This window comes from Podarcis melisellensis (genome assembly GCF_964234715.1).
Source record: "Podarcis melisellensis genome assembly, chromosome: 3".
Lineage (NCBI taxonomy): Eukaryota > Metazoa > Chordata > Lepidosauria > Squamata > Lacertidae > Podarcis > Podarcis melisellensis.
This window is the reverse complement of record NC_138530.1, coordinates 62,422,311-62,436,451: the sequence shown is the minus strand read 5'-3', so window position 1 is coordinate 62,436,451 and position 14,141 is coordinate 62,422,311. Positions and strand designations below refer to the sequence as shown.

At 41.5% G+C, this 14,141-nt stretch overlaps 1 protein-coding gene across 7 annotated transcripts in view; it reads left to right on the top strand.

Annotated features, from left to right (window-relative positions):
- EYA4 (EYA transcriptional coactivator and phosphatase 4) overlaps positions 1–4,679 on the top strand; it is a 108,278-nt gene extending 103,599 nt beyond the window's left edge. For all 7 annotated transcript variants that reach the window (XM_081907131.1, XM_081907132.1, XM_081907126.1 and 4 more), the window contains one exon: positions 2–4,679. In XM_081907131.1, the coding sequence (XP_081763257.1) occupies positions 2–82 (81 nt within the window). In that variant the 3' untranslated portion in view covers positions 83–4,679. The remainder of the gene's footprint in view (position 1) is intronic.
- Positions 4,680–14,141: the final 9,462 nt, after the last annotated feature.

The window sequence follows — 14,141 nt, the reverse complement described above, 5'->3', positions numbered from 1 at the left end:
GCACAACATGCCTTTCTGGAGAATATCTAGTCACTCGGACCTCCTGGCTCTACACCAAGCGCTGGAATTAGAGTATTTGTAACTGCTGTCACATAGTTGACAAATACTTTTTATATTTCAAAGTACACTGATATTTTTTATGTGTGATCCAGTGCCTCTGGCTTTTACACATATGTATGGTCTTAAGAAGGAAAAGCAATATTTGGAATGAAAATTCCATTGTGAAGAATTGAGATCACTGATTGGTGGAGTTACAAGTTTTAATTCTACACAAGGATGTTCTACATGGTCTTATACACACAACATTTTTGACGATTAAAGAACTATAGAAGAAGGTTGCTGGTACACACCAATGAGCCCTAGCCAGAGTGAACAGCTTTTGCAATGGACTCAGACTGGGAAAGCAATGACACGCGTTTTCTGATCGACAAAGGGTGGTATTCAACAACATTCCTCACTATGGGATATATTCTCAGCACTGAGGTTTGAATCAAACTTTAGTCTACCTAGCCCAAAAAATCTGAATTGGAATGTACTCAAACTGTGCATTGACAATCCTGTCTAGATCTGTAATATGTGTAAATTATTGATGAAAATAATTTACTGTGACTTTTATTAGCAGCTGACTTTGGAAGTGGATGCAATTTCTTTTGTTTTGGAGGTGTGTGGGATGGGGGTATATAATAATTATTATTGTCTCTTTTATAAGTTTGGCAAACAGAATGTGCATAATGATGTGTTGTGCCTTAAAAGACAAGATCTTGTTTGTGTGTTACAATGTAACATTGGTTTAAAATAATGTAGATAAAAGAAATAAACCTTTGTGATAATTTTTGACATGACCAAATTTCAAATTCAAATAATCAAAAGACAAGGGTGTGTATCGAAAGCACTTAAAAGTTTGTTGCAGTAAGGGGTGAGGGAAGTATAATAACTGACAGCTGGTGCTTTTATTTAGTTTCTTAATAATTCCACAGATTGCAGGAGGCAAGTAACTTAAGAGAATGTCAAGAGGCTGAAGTGATATTGGGCACTGTGGGATTAATAATTAAAATGGCTGATTACTTGAGAACCATTTCTCCATTTTCATCTTTAAAGGAAAAAAAACAAGTACTTGCACTGCAATGAGTTTGATTTGATAAAGTACATATAAGGAGCAGCAAATTATTTCCCATTTACCAAGTCTCAAATTGTTAGCCAATAGGTTACATGAAAATATGGTTGATTCCTTCAAAAAAATATACAATGTGCCCTCTCCTTCCTTGTGTGCTGTTCTGGGGGATTCTCCCAACCCACCCAAGCCAATTTGGGAAGTGTGTACAGGGGAAGAAGAGTGAGGAGCTCTCTTTGAGCAAGTGGAAATCCTTGTGTGGGCTTCTGGTAGTGGGATCAGTTATCTGGCCCTTGGTAGCCACAGTACAATTCAAAAGTAACTCCCCATTGGCCATGTTGGCTGAGGCTAATAAGACTTATAGTGCAGCAACATTGGGGGGACGGGACACTATGTTCACTAGTCCAACTGTAGGTTGTTCACAGTATGTTGTAGCCAACAATCCAGGAATTTCCACCAGCATGTTGTTTATTAAAACATTTTCTAACTAATTTTAAGCTTGGAGAAAAAGATCAGCATAGCACTCAATGGAACTCTTTCCTTTTTCCCCTCTGTGGTCAGCCCTTTACCACACAGATCACGCATGCTAGCCATTAGTTTCAACAGTAGATCAGTGTGTGTGTCCTATATTCTTACCATCTCCATGGCTCCAGCTTGCAAGTTACTCTGTGCATGTGTAGCCACTGTGTGTGTGTGTGCATGCCATTGCTCACAATGGCGGGACAGGATGTGCTTTCCATATACCTACCCAGCCATTATATGCTCTGCTTTCTAGCTCTTTGCCTACCAGTTACACCTTTTATTGACATGTAGCTTGTGGAATGGATGCTTGGGAAGGAGAGAGGTAATACTGGGGCAGCTATAGATCAGCCCCTTATTAATGCCTGCTGCACTATGGTATGCATGCATGGCAAAGGATACAGCTGGATACAGACAGTGCTCCATGGAACTGTTTTCAGATGCCCTCTTACAGACACAACTGCATTTGTGTAGGGTGAATAATGTACTTAATTTTCTATTTTTTTATATTGAAATTCTAATTATTGGAGTAAATTTATGTCATTTTATTTCTGAAAAAGTTTATCTTTAACAACAGCACTGGTGTAGAATAATTCAGTGTGATAATTCGGTTTCTGGTTTTCTTTCTAGTAATGTTCAAGGAAAGAGAATTATATATACTTGTCCCTACACTCTTGTTCTCTACTTTGCAGTCCCAGTGTTTTAATTAATCTCAAATAACAACAAGTTCTCCAGTATCGACTTTGGGTGCAAAAGATCCTTAAAATAGTGTATGATGAGCCATATGCCATCCCACTATTCAGTGGGTACATATATACTGTTATTTGGGAGGATGAAAAAACTTCAAGTTTTGTAGCTTCAAAGATAAAAAGGCACATATGCAGTTATGTCATAAAAATCAGTTCAGATCATCGTGTGTGAAATGTAACCCATTCCTGTTCTTTAGTAAACGCACAACCTTTACAATAACTGATGTGCACAGAAATCAGTATTTTAGTTCCCTAGGGCACAGAAAAAGAGGGCAGGGGAACAGGCATTAAGTTAAGTGAATTAGATTATAATGTGAATGTAAAACCTGTACTACCTGAAATTGACAAATGCAGCACAATCCCACGCATGGTTATGCAGGAGTACATCCAACTGTGTTGAGTGTGGCTTATTTCTAGGAAAGTGTGCACAGAATTGCAGATTTAGATTCTCTGCTATGCTGTGTCCTGCATTAACAACATTCGTAACCAGCCGGACAGAGGGTCAGTGTTGCGACTTCTTAGGCTAATGTGTAAAAGTGTTTTTCACTGATACAAGAATAGCCAGGAAGGATGGGATATATAGTCAAAAATATCTGGAGGGCTCCATATGGGCTGACCCTGCCCTAATCTGTGCTGGATTTTGCCCCTGTGGACATACCAAAAAGGAATACTTACATCATCATATCAGATAATGAAGTTCCTTGCTCTGCATTGATGCACTCAGATGCATAAATCTGAGTGAGATGTGAGATGTCACTTTGGTGCAACTACTTACAGGCTATTGATTCAAGGTTTTTTGTTTTTTGTTTAAAGGAAAAGTACTTGGCATATATACTTTTTTAAAAAGGCAGCCATGTTGGTCCATAAGGGAAAACTCCAAAATCTGCAGTTTGAATGTGTTTTTTAGGACCAACCAAAATGTCACTAAATAGGAGAATTTTGAGTTCCCTGAATTTGTCATCAAGCTAGATTCGTCTTATAAATGTAGATTTCTTGCAGAGTTTTTTTCTTCAACCATTTTTTAAAGAGATCTATTCCAATGACACACAGAGAATGAAAACCAGCTTATGTTGACAAAACTATAGAATATCATTAATGCATATTTTATTCATTCAGAAATAGTGTGTAGTTGACAATATGATGTGGTCACAACAGATACACAGTTCTGATGTGGTCTGTATTCATTGAGCTCCCCCCCCCCCATATTTCCATTAATATTCTGATTCACAAAAACTCATATAAATGATGTTGATGCTGGAGGGAGAGGGGGCTAGGTTTGCAATGCAGGCCCTTCTACACCAGCCTCTGTGTCTGGAGAGAAGTGAGGTCTGTAGGCCTCCACTGCAGTGACAGCCCAAGTTTTGGGTAACCGGCCTCCAGTGTTGTCCCAAAATGGTCATTTTGTGGTGGGGCACACAGAAATTCAAAGTTCTTCAGATTCCCTGAGGGGTCTGATCCTCAGCTATACCAGCCTTGAAACTGTCACAATAAAAACTGGTGAAAAACACCCTTTTCCTATTCTCTGACCTAGCTGGCAGTAGTCAACAGGAGGAAATCTTAATAACAATTATTTTAAAAGAGAAAGAACAAACAAACACTCTTCAAAATGCAAAAGGGGGGGGGGGAGCAGAGGGCTTCAACACTGACTCTTCCTCAGCCCTGGCAGAATACTAAGGAATCAAAATTGCCAAAATTCTGGATACAGAAACAAACTGTGTCAAATACTGAGCTGCTGTGTGATAAAACTCTGCATGAAAAAAAATGGAATGTTGCCACTGAATTTTGCCTTAGGTGAAATTTGAAGCAATTTCGAATGTGCTCATTTAGGTAAAACATCTGTAGGAATTTCGATAAAAGGGGAAAGAACTGCAGTAAGATCAGTGAACTTTCTCAGAGGAGAATGGAGGGAGCTTCACACATCTCTAGGGAAGCTAGAATTTAAGGCATGCCAGAATATTCCAACCAAAGCATGGTTTTGTGCAAATTGAAATTTGGTCATTTGGATCGTGAGTTGTATTTTATATCATTATATATATGCAATCAAAAAACTTGTCCTCTTAACTCTTACCCTACCACAGAGAACACAACTATCCCATGTTTTAAAAGGTTGTGCAATTAAAATAGTGAACAGTGTGCCTTTGCAGTTGCTGTACCAATATAAATGGAAGCAGCACATAAATATTAAGCACTTTGAATATTGTGCTTAAGATACAGAAATAGAGCACAATTTGAATGCATGTAAATACAAAGAAATAAGGGAAAGGTGGACTCAATTCAGTAAACCACTAAACTGAAAAGTTTTTTTTAAAAAGCTATATATGCAGATTGTGCACAAAAATATAGAGCACAATTTATCCCCACAGTGCTCAATAGAGCCTCCCTCCCTCCCACAGGCCCTTGGCTAAAAAATACACATAGTGTAGTATATCAGTCATTACCTGTTTTGGGAGGCCCATATGTAGCCCACAACTGATAAGAACCACACACACAAGCTACCCATGCTCTGCTGTTGTGTTGGAGGAATTGTTTTTACTGCTGGATTTAACTGGGTTTCTTTAAATCTCAAGTAAGAGCAACAACTTGAGCATGCTGTAAAGAACTAAGCAGTATGTCTGTGTGTTTAAACTCCAAACTTTGAACTAAATGCTCCTGAAATAATAGATCAGAACTTAATCTAAATCTTTCCACATGTTGAGGGCGTATAAGCTATGCCCACTGCAGTTTTAGATGTGATTTTCATTTCAGATTTATTGGGGTAGGGTGGGGTGTTTTGGAGCCATGTCTAGATGCTTGAATAAATGTGATATTTAGTGTCTTTAGAAGGGAACTTAACTGACATGAGCCAATATTGCATTTGAACTCCCAGCAATTGCAGCCTTGTGGAACTGTTGAAGCCAAGGGTCTATGTAATGTAAGTTGTGATTTATTTGGGGATAACATTATTTAAGAAAATGTAAATTAATATTGAAAGCTTGTAAAAAATGTGTATATCTTTACTATTTCTCAATAAATACACGTGGAAATGTTGTCATTTTCTGCACCATCCCCATGCTACACTATCATTTTCTGATTGAAATTGTGCTTTTCCTACAGTTGATATTTGCCCAGATTCACAGGAGAACACATTTTGGGGGGGGGGGGTGTTAAAGATTAAAATCCCAGAAAGGTGAAATCAGGAGGACTGAATGCAGCTCCTGCTCACACTCCCAAATAACTGGTTGCAGGAACTTAAATCTTTTTGGAAAGGCTTGCATTCCTGGCTAGTCTCAGGTAAGGGACTCCTGACCATTAGGTCCAGTCGTGACCGACTCTGGGGTTGCGGGGCTTATCTTGCTTTATTGGCCGAGGGAGCCAGCGTACAGCTTCCGGGTCATGTGGCCAGCATGACTAAGCCGCTTCTGGCGAACCAGAGCAGCGCACGGAAACACAGTTTACCTTCCTGCCAGAGCGGTACCTATTTATTATCTACTTGCACTTTGACATGCTTTCGAAATGCTAGGTTGGCAGAAGCAGGGACCGAGCAACGGGAGGTCACCCCGTAGTGGGGATTCAAACCGCCAACCTTCTGATCAGCAAATCCTAGGCTTTGTGGTTTAACCCACAGCGCCAGCAGCGTGTCAGGTGTGGGAACATTACATTTTAAATCCTGCTTTTCCTCCAAGGTGTTCATGGCAGCATATATATAGCCACCTCTACCATCACCATTTTATCCTCACAACTGAAGAGTGACTGGTCACCCAGTGAACTTCATGGCTGAGTGAAAATTTGAACCTGGGTCTCCCCAGACTTAGTCCAATACTTCTTCCACTGCACCATGCTGAGTTAGAAAGGAGTGCTTGCTTTTTGAGCATGGTACCACCTGAGAGTGGTACCATTGCTACCACTGTCCTGGGGGTGCAGGCATTTTAATCCTAGTCCTCAGCAGGAAAAAATGTGCCACCTGGGACCTTGATCACCTGCTGTCCCCTTTCCTTGCCCAAATACTAGTTTCTGGGCTTTGGAGAAGGGAGGTGTGATGGAGGTAGGTGCTTTTTGACAAGCCATGCGGCTGTTTGTTTGAAATGCTCACAAAAGTTGGAAAGCTTTGGGGCATCAGTAAAAGAATGCTCATATATTGACTTCAAATATATTTTCTTGCAGTTTTCAAAAAACTAAACAAAACCTGAAATAATGCAACTAAGCATTGTGTGTAGTTTGAGCCTAAGTAATTAGGAAGAACCCCCACACAAAGCTTTTCTCCGTATCAATGCTGCTTTAAGTATTTGCTTACATCCACTAATCATCAGCTTTGGTGATTGTGTGTATTTTTTGAAAATGACCCCTTGGGCTATAATGAAATGCAGGCAGTTTTGCAACGAGGCCTTTAGCCTTTTATATTTAAAATTGGTTTTTGCAAACATTCAAACTCATCTCCCTGCCCTCAGTTACACCCGTTGGCGAACTGCCTGACTCACTGTGGTTTTGTGGTCATCAGGTACAATCCTGAACCCAAGCAGTTGTATACCTGTGAAAAGACTGACCTTTCAACTTTTAATGTTACGTTTGCTCCAATAATGAACCAACAAATCATTAGCTTGACATTAATAAGTCATTTGCTTAGATAGCTATATCTTCTCAAGCAGAACAGCTATTTTATGGGTGAAATTGCTTGTTTAAAAACTTTTGGTGCACAGATAAATTGCCATGGCATGACCAGAAAATACCTCATTTTAGCAGATGGTAAAAGTGTACATAATTAATGTATTCAGTATTCCCACCCCCACCCCCCAAAAAGCTGGTAAATGCAACTTATTAGAATTTCCTCTTGAAAGCTGGATTTATTAGCTTCAAAATACTGAGACTTTGCCAAATACATCTCTGGGAGATTGTATCCTGTGTTGCCATCTGTATTACACTAGATTCCAACAAGACAAAATTGAAAACTCTTGGGTGGCTCTTGTCCTGTCACATTCTATTCAAACTGAAGGGTAAGGATAGCGCACTCTTTTAGTGCCCCTTTTCACCTCTTCGTTCTTCTTTGCTTTGCTTTCTGGGTTGTTTCCCCTCCCCCCTTTTCCATTTTAAAATAAAGTGTGATAGGTGTACCATTTATTTCCACAAAATGAGTTTAAATTCATCATATTGGTAGTACCTAATAAAGTTGCATGTTTAACAATGTTAAAGGAAATCAGGCATTTTAATGTTTAATTTGGGGGAGGGACCATATTTATGTAGTGTTACAATAATACTGTTTACTTGGCTTCTTGCAGTCTATTCATCATTTGCAATACCTCTTCACAATATGCTTTTCAAAACTAAGCACTGGAATGCTGAGCAATAATTCAGAATAACCCATAAATAAGGCAGCCCAATTGACCCTTGGGTGTTGGCAGATATAGAAAGAGGGGCACATGGTCTAATATTAATAAATGAGGCAGGTTTGTTGTTTCAGCCCTGCCTCTTTTCTATCCATTTCAGTCAACCAAGTGCTTCTTCACAGTGCTTTTATTATTAAAACAGTAACACCACAATAATTTCTATGAGAGTCTCACTCTGAGGCAGGTTCTTGGTATGTCCATATTTTTGAGTCTTAAGTAGACACAAACATTTATTTATTTTTACAATTTTCCTGAGAGAGAATTTGCATGAGAGGTGCCGCTACTGAAAAATAAAAATGTGAGAAAACTATACTTGCACTGTGTTACTTGTTTTACAGTGAAATATACACAAATCCTCTTGAGCCCAAATCTCGCGTTAGCTGGATAAGAGTGCATAACCAGATTATTCTCAATTTTAAGGTATTTGTGGAAGGGGCTGTACTTTATTCAAATTCCACAGGGCACCCTGCAATATACCCATATCCACAACCAACACCCTCCCCCCCCTCACCTGAATCTGCATAAGTTCCTAGTGGAGAGGGCATTTCATATTTTAGGTCATTACTGATCACAACAGGAGTAGCAATAAAAAGAAAAGAAAGGTTAAGCGCAATGCCTTATTAAACACGTCTCCAGAAATTACATTGGTTGCCATTTGAACTTCAGCAATGAGGTGGACAATCAAGAATTTTGGCAAATAATATACATATTTGTTTAACATGCAGAAGACAACATGTACTGAATAAAATAGAAAGGGAAGATGAGGGGAGGGTGGGCATTGTAAAATGCAAAATTTTGGATATATGCAATTACAACTTGTTGAGACAAAGAAATTCAATAAAAATGTATTATTTTTTAAAAGAATTTTGGCAAATAATTTCACAGCTGATGTGCCACCACCATGAAAGCCCTGCTCTGCATAACCCCTAACTGCTTTTGAGATGGGGAACAGGGAATGACAATGGCTAGGGTGAACTGGGAGCCATATAGGAGGAGATTTTCAGATCTCTGTTCCTGGTGCTTCCTTTTTCTTTTCTCCCTTACGTTCACACACATACAAACACAGTTAAAAACTGGCACTCTGGCGTGTGTGTGTTCCCCCCCCCCAAAAAAAGTTGTGAGTTTCATTCGTTTTTAAAACAGTGCTATATACTGCCCTTCAATTTAAACTGCAGAATGCTTTACAGTAACTAATAAGAACACATGCACATAAGCAATGGAAGGTAGTGCTAAAAAATAATAATAGCAGGAGAGAAATAACACAAGAGATTATAAGCCTTTTACATAAGCATAGATGCCCTTTTGGGAGAGAGAATTTTACAAGTGAACTCCACAACTCAAAATACAGCATTATCGTACTGAGTCGGGGGTGTGTGTGCAATGCTTTCTCCAAATATTCATTCCAATGTTACTTGAAGACAGAATTGCACACAGTTGTTGTTGAAAATGCCCTTCTGGCATAACTTCCATGATTATGTGGGAAAGACCCTAGTTTCCTGTCTGTGTCCTTTCTTTCTTACTAGAAGGAGTGAATGTATTTGAAAGAGTTGGTCTATTTTTGTTGCTCTTACAACAGAACACTGGCTTAAATCTAATTTTAGGTATAAAGTCACAGAGAGGCACTGTCCTGCCTTCAGTGGCTATAAGCCCAGCAGGCTTATATGAGAGGGGCTTCCTCACAGTAGGACATTTAGCAGAATCGAAGGACAAAGGGGATTCCTGCTCCCTAGAGCGCAACTACATGCTTGGAAAAGTTCTAACCTCATACCTGCTAAATTGGAAAATTGAGATGAGCAATTCTACCCATCGACCATGACTTGGGAAAAAGCCATCCAGATGGTTACAGTTTCCTCTGAGGTTTTGTGTGGTTCTAAGAGAAGAGATTGGCTTGGGATCCCAACTGGAAAGGCTAAGCACAAATCTAGAAAGAAAACCCCCTGTGGGGTCTCTTCCCCCAGGATAGGTCCATCAATGGCTGTTGACCACAGTGGTCAAATAAACCCCTTCTGTGTTCATAGGCAGTATTCTGAGTTCTGGATGCTGAGAGCAAGCAACAGGGTAGGGCTACTACCACTCTGGTTATTCCCAAATGTGTCTTCCTGATGGCTGCTGAAAGCAAGACTGCTGCACTAGATTGACCTTTAACCTGAGCCAACAATAACATGCTTATACTCTCACATCACTGAACCTGCCACCCAAATACTTGCTGCTAACATCATCTATCTGTGTGCTCCAGCAGTGTTGGTTCTAAGAAGAATGGGGAGTAGATGTGATGAGTGGACTGACTAGGCCTTTTCCCCCCAGTTGAGCTAAAGATGTGCCCACCAGAAAGCTTACTAAGATGGGGTAAGAACATCACACAGTATTTCCTCTCAAGGCATGTTCAGATGGTACTAATTTCAGGAAGTTAAAACACTGGTGGTAAGCAGGTAGTGCCATAGGTTTAGGAAAAGCCACCCCCTCCAAAAAAGAAAAAAACAGCCTTGCTTGTACACACACGAGCTAGCAATTCATAGCAGAATGCAATTCACAACTCTGCTGCTTTTATTGACAGCTATCCGGAACTCAAGGCCTGGGCAGACAAAATCCTTTATTAGCAAGCAGCAGTGAGTCAGGATCAATTAAAGCAGCCTTGCGCAGGTACGCTGTTACTGAAAAAATAACAGCACCCAGCATGGGTGTGGGCCACAATTCAAGAGCTATGTGCCCTGTTTACTGCTCTATCTTACCTCTGCTGCCACCAAGCGGTGCCCACTGGGGGGGGGGATTTTCACCTGCTTGCTGCTTCCTTGGCAGCAGCCACCTACAACTGGATGCCCCACTGAATACACCAGCAGTGGCAGATGGTCATGTCTCAGTCAAGGCACCCACCAAATGAATGCTGGGTGCTCTTGAGCACCATAATGGTATGCGTTCAAATGTGTGACACACAGCATACGTCAGTGTATGGTAAATGTTTGGCAGTGTACACCACTGGCATCTAGCTGACACTGGTACATACAAAAAAAGCAATTGTCACACACACACACTTCTGTCCTCGCAGTGCCCCCCCCCAAGTCAGGTAAGAGAAGCACAGGGCTTTGGGAAGGAGGCAAAAGACTCTGGCAGGGTCCTAGAGCCCCCAGCCTCCTTCCTCAAGCTGGGGAAGTGCTAACTAGGCTGGAGGAAGGAGGACTCTAGCACCTTGTCAGAGTCTCAGGCCTCCTTCCCCAAACCCTCGCTTACCTGGGCTTTGAGATGGCTCAGCACCCATTGCGTGTGTACCACTCGCACAGCCCTGAATCTGCCCAAGGCTAGATGTAATGGGCTTACATTACAGGAGAGTGGATTTCAGTTGAATTTTTAGGAGAGAAATCTTGATAAGAGCAGTTTGGCAACTGTACCAATAAGCAGGGAGTTGAAGTACTGCACATAGATGTTCTATAAGCACCCCTTCAGCTCTATGGCCTAACAGAATGTTCCTGAACAGGGACTATTCTTAAAGGCAGGCATAGTTTATATTTCCCAATCACTCTGCTTAGCTATCATGACATTCTAGTCATTTATTTTCCAAGTATTGCTTTTTTTATTTTTAACCAAGGAGGTTAGCTCGCATCGTGACACTCAGGCTGATATTATAAATAAAACAAAGGGTTGTGTCCTCACCCACTGGGAATGCTCAGAACTGAGTGTCAGAAACAAAATGGATGTGTTGACATTTGCCCTGTCAGTAAAAGCCAACTGACTTAGTGGCAGAATATGCCATCTCTGGAATCCCGGGCTGGCAGGCTGGCTTTATCCTTTGCTACTTTGCAATCTAAATTGCCTGTGCTGAAAATTTTCAGTCTTTTTCAACATTTGGAAAACAGCTTAGTTTGAGTTAAAAGTTGTTGGTTTCAAATAACACAGACTCGTGGATTAGAAAAATAAGGTGTGGAAGCATGGCCATAAGCCAAGATTTTTGTTGGGGTGGCAGGCCTTTTGTTGGGGGGGAGAGAACCTCAGTTTACTATGTATTTTTATTTATTTCCATTGATTGGGGGGGCAGCTTCCCCTCCCTGTGCCCCGTCGTCCGTCCCCCCGGCTATTCCCATGTGTGGAAGTGAGCTTTTATTTAAGCAATAATTGAAAAAGTGAAAGTTTGCCTAGGACTGGTTTGGGCCTTTTTTGTTTCTGCTACTTGGTGTATTTTGTGTGTGTGTGTTGTTGTTGTTTTGCATTTGAAAAAAAACTGTTGACAGACTGCATGGTGTGACCTGAGGGAACACAAGCCACCACTATGATACTGCTTTCTGTTTTTATTAATTTGTCAGTACATGGAACCTCTGCTTACAACCATAATCCATTCCGGAGGTCCAGTCATAACTAGAAACGTACACAAGTAGAGGCACACTTTTCCATAGAAAGTAATGGAAAAGTGAATTGAACCGTTCTAGATGATGAAAAATACCCCCTAAAACAGCAATTTAACACGGATTTTACTGTCTAATGAGACCATAGATCCATAAAATGCAATAATCAATGTACTGTACTATAAAATAAATAAGACAGTATTGTAGGTGAAAAAAATTAACATTCCCCCCCCCCTTATGTGCACTGATGATACAGTAGCCATTGTTTGGATGGGGGAGGGGGGCTTTTATCCATTTATGCAGTCACACAACCAGTAGCTGAACTGGGTGCCACACAGTCACAAAAACAAGTGCTCTGCAGCCGGCGGGGTGAGCTCCAGCAAACCGGAGCCCTCTACCCGGCGGCGGAGGCCCCAGCACTGCCCCACAGCTGGCCAGGCGAGCCCCGGGCTGCCGGCAAGGCCTCTGTTTGTATCTAGAGGAAAGTTCAGTCGAAGCACCTACTGAAGGTCGTAATTGGAATTGTACGTAAGTAGAGCCATACGTAAGTCGAGGTTCCACTGTAATAGTATTTATCCCTCAGCTTTCCAAAGGAATATTACCAAAGGCTGAAAACATAGCATGCATCAAACTACAAATGAAAACTCATTGAAAAAGAACAGCGCTAAAAACAAAGACAATTCTAATCATAGTTGCATGCATTCAAAGAAACATCCAAATAATAGGCTGAAATCCAGCTTAACATTTGGTTTTTGAATTGCTATTGTAAAAATTAATCTTCTACATCAGACATGTTTAATGCGTCCACCACAATCAACAGGTAGATCATGCATGAATTCTGGTCAATCGCCACCCGCCCTCTGCTGGAGACGTTGGGAGGGACTGTTTTGACACTGCACGTGCGCCCACCCCTGCCCTGTTGGCACATGCCCATTCACCCTGCACCCATCCCTGCCCCCTTAGGGGAAGTAGCCAGTGCCCACCCACCTTTCGCCCATCCCTGGGTGGTAGATCACTACAGTTTTTATATTGGATTGTGGATCACAGTCAACTTCAAGTTGGACATGCCTCTTTCTACATCATGAGGTAACTCACCCATAACCTAACTGATGTTTTCATGTAGAGAGAGGCTGGGCTGTTTTTATAAGCCAGGAAGGGCAAAGAGACGCAAGGAAAGCCAAGGACTTGGCCTAAACTGGAATTAGTTGGGAGTGTTCGGTTTTGCTGCTCTGCCTCTGGTCCAGATACGTTCAGTTCCCACAAGAAAAAAAAACAGCTGCCACCTTCTTACAGCCAAGCTCCCGTGGCTTTGACAGCTGCAGAACAGGCAGGAAGAGGAGAGGTGCAGCTTTTCCCATCACATTTCTGTGCTGGGAAACACTTCACCTTTGGGGAGTCTGCTGTGCGTCTGTGAAAGGCACAGACCTAGTCTGCCCAGAGAAAGAGCGATGGGTCTGCCCTGCTCCCTCAGAAACTGGTCGGGTGGCAGGTCATGAAGGGCGGAATCTGGCAGAAATCTCCAGAAGCCACATCACTGTTGATAACTTGGTGTCACAAGGAAAAGGGAAGATACGCAGGTAGGATGGTAAAAATGATCCTAATGATTTATATAGCACAGTTTGAACATTCAAAGAACTCCAAATACCTTCTTTCAGGGCCATACTGCATATAAACCGCCCCAAGACCTGCGAGTATAGGGCGGAATATAAATAAATAAAATTATGCGGCTGCATATCACTTTTATTGGTCTGAACATTGTTTTGGGGAGGGGAGGGTTGATAACAGAACACTGCCTAGTGGAAGGGCACCCCCTCCAGCAGCAAGCTTCTCATTGAGCCTGGAAAAGAGGAGACAGAGCCATCTTCAAATATCTTAAGGGCTGTCACATGGAAGATGGCGGAAGCTTGTTTTCTGCTCCGGAGAATAGGACCCAAACCAATGGCTTCAAGTTACAAAAATGGAGATTCTAACTATAAGCATCAGGATGAACTTTCTGACAGAGCAGTTCAACAGTGGAACGGACTCCTTCAGAATGTGGTGGATTCTCCTTCACTGGAGGTTTAAAGCAGAGATT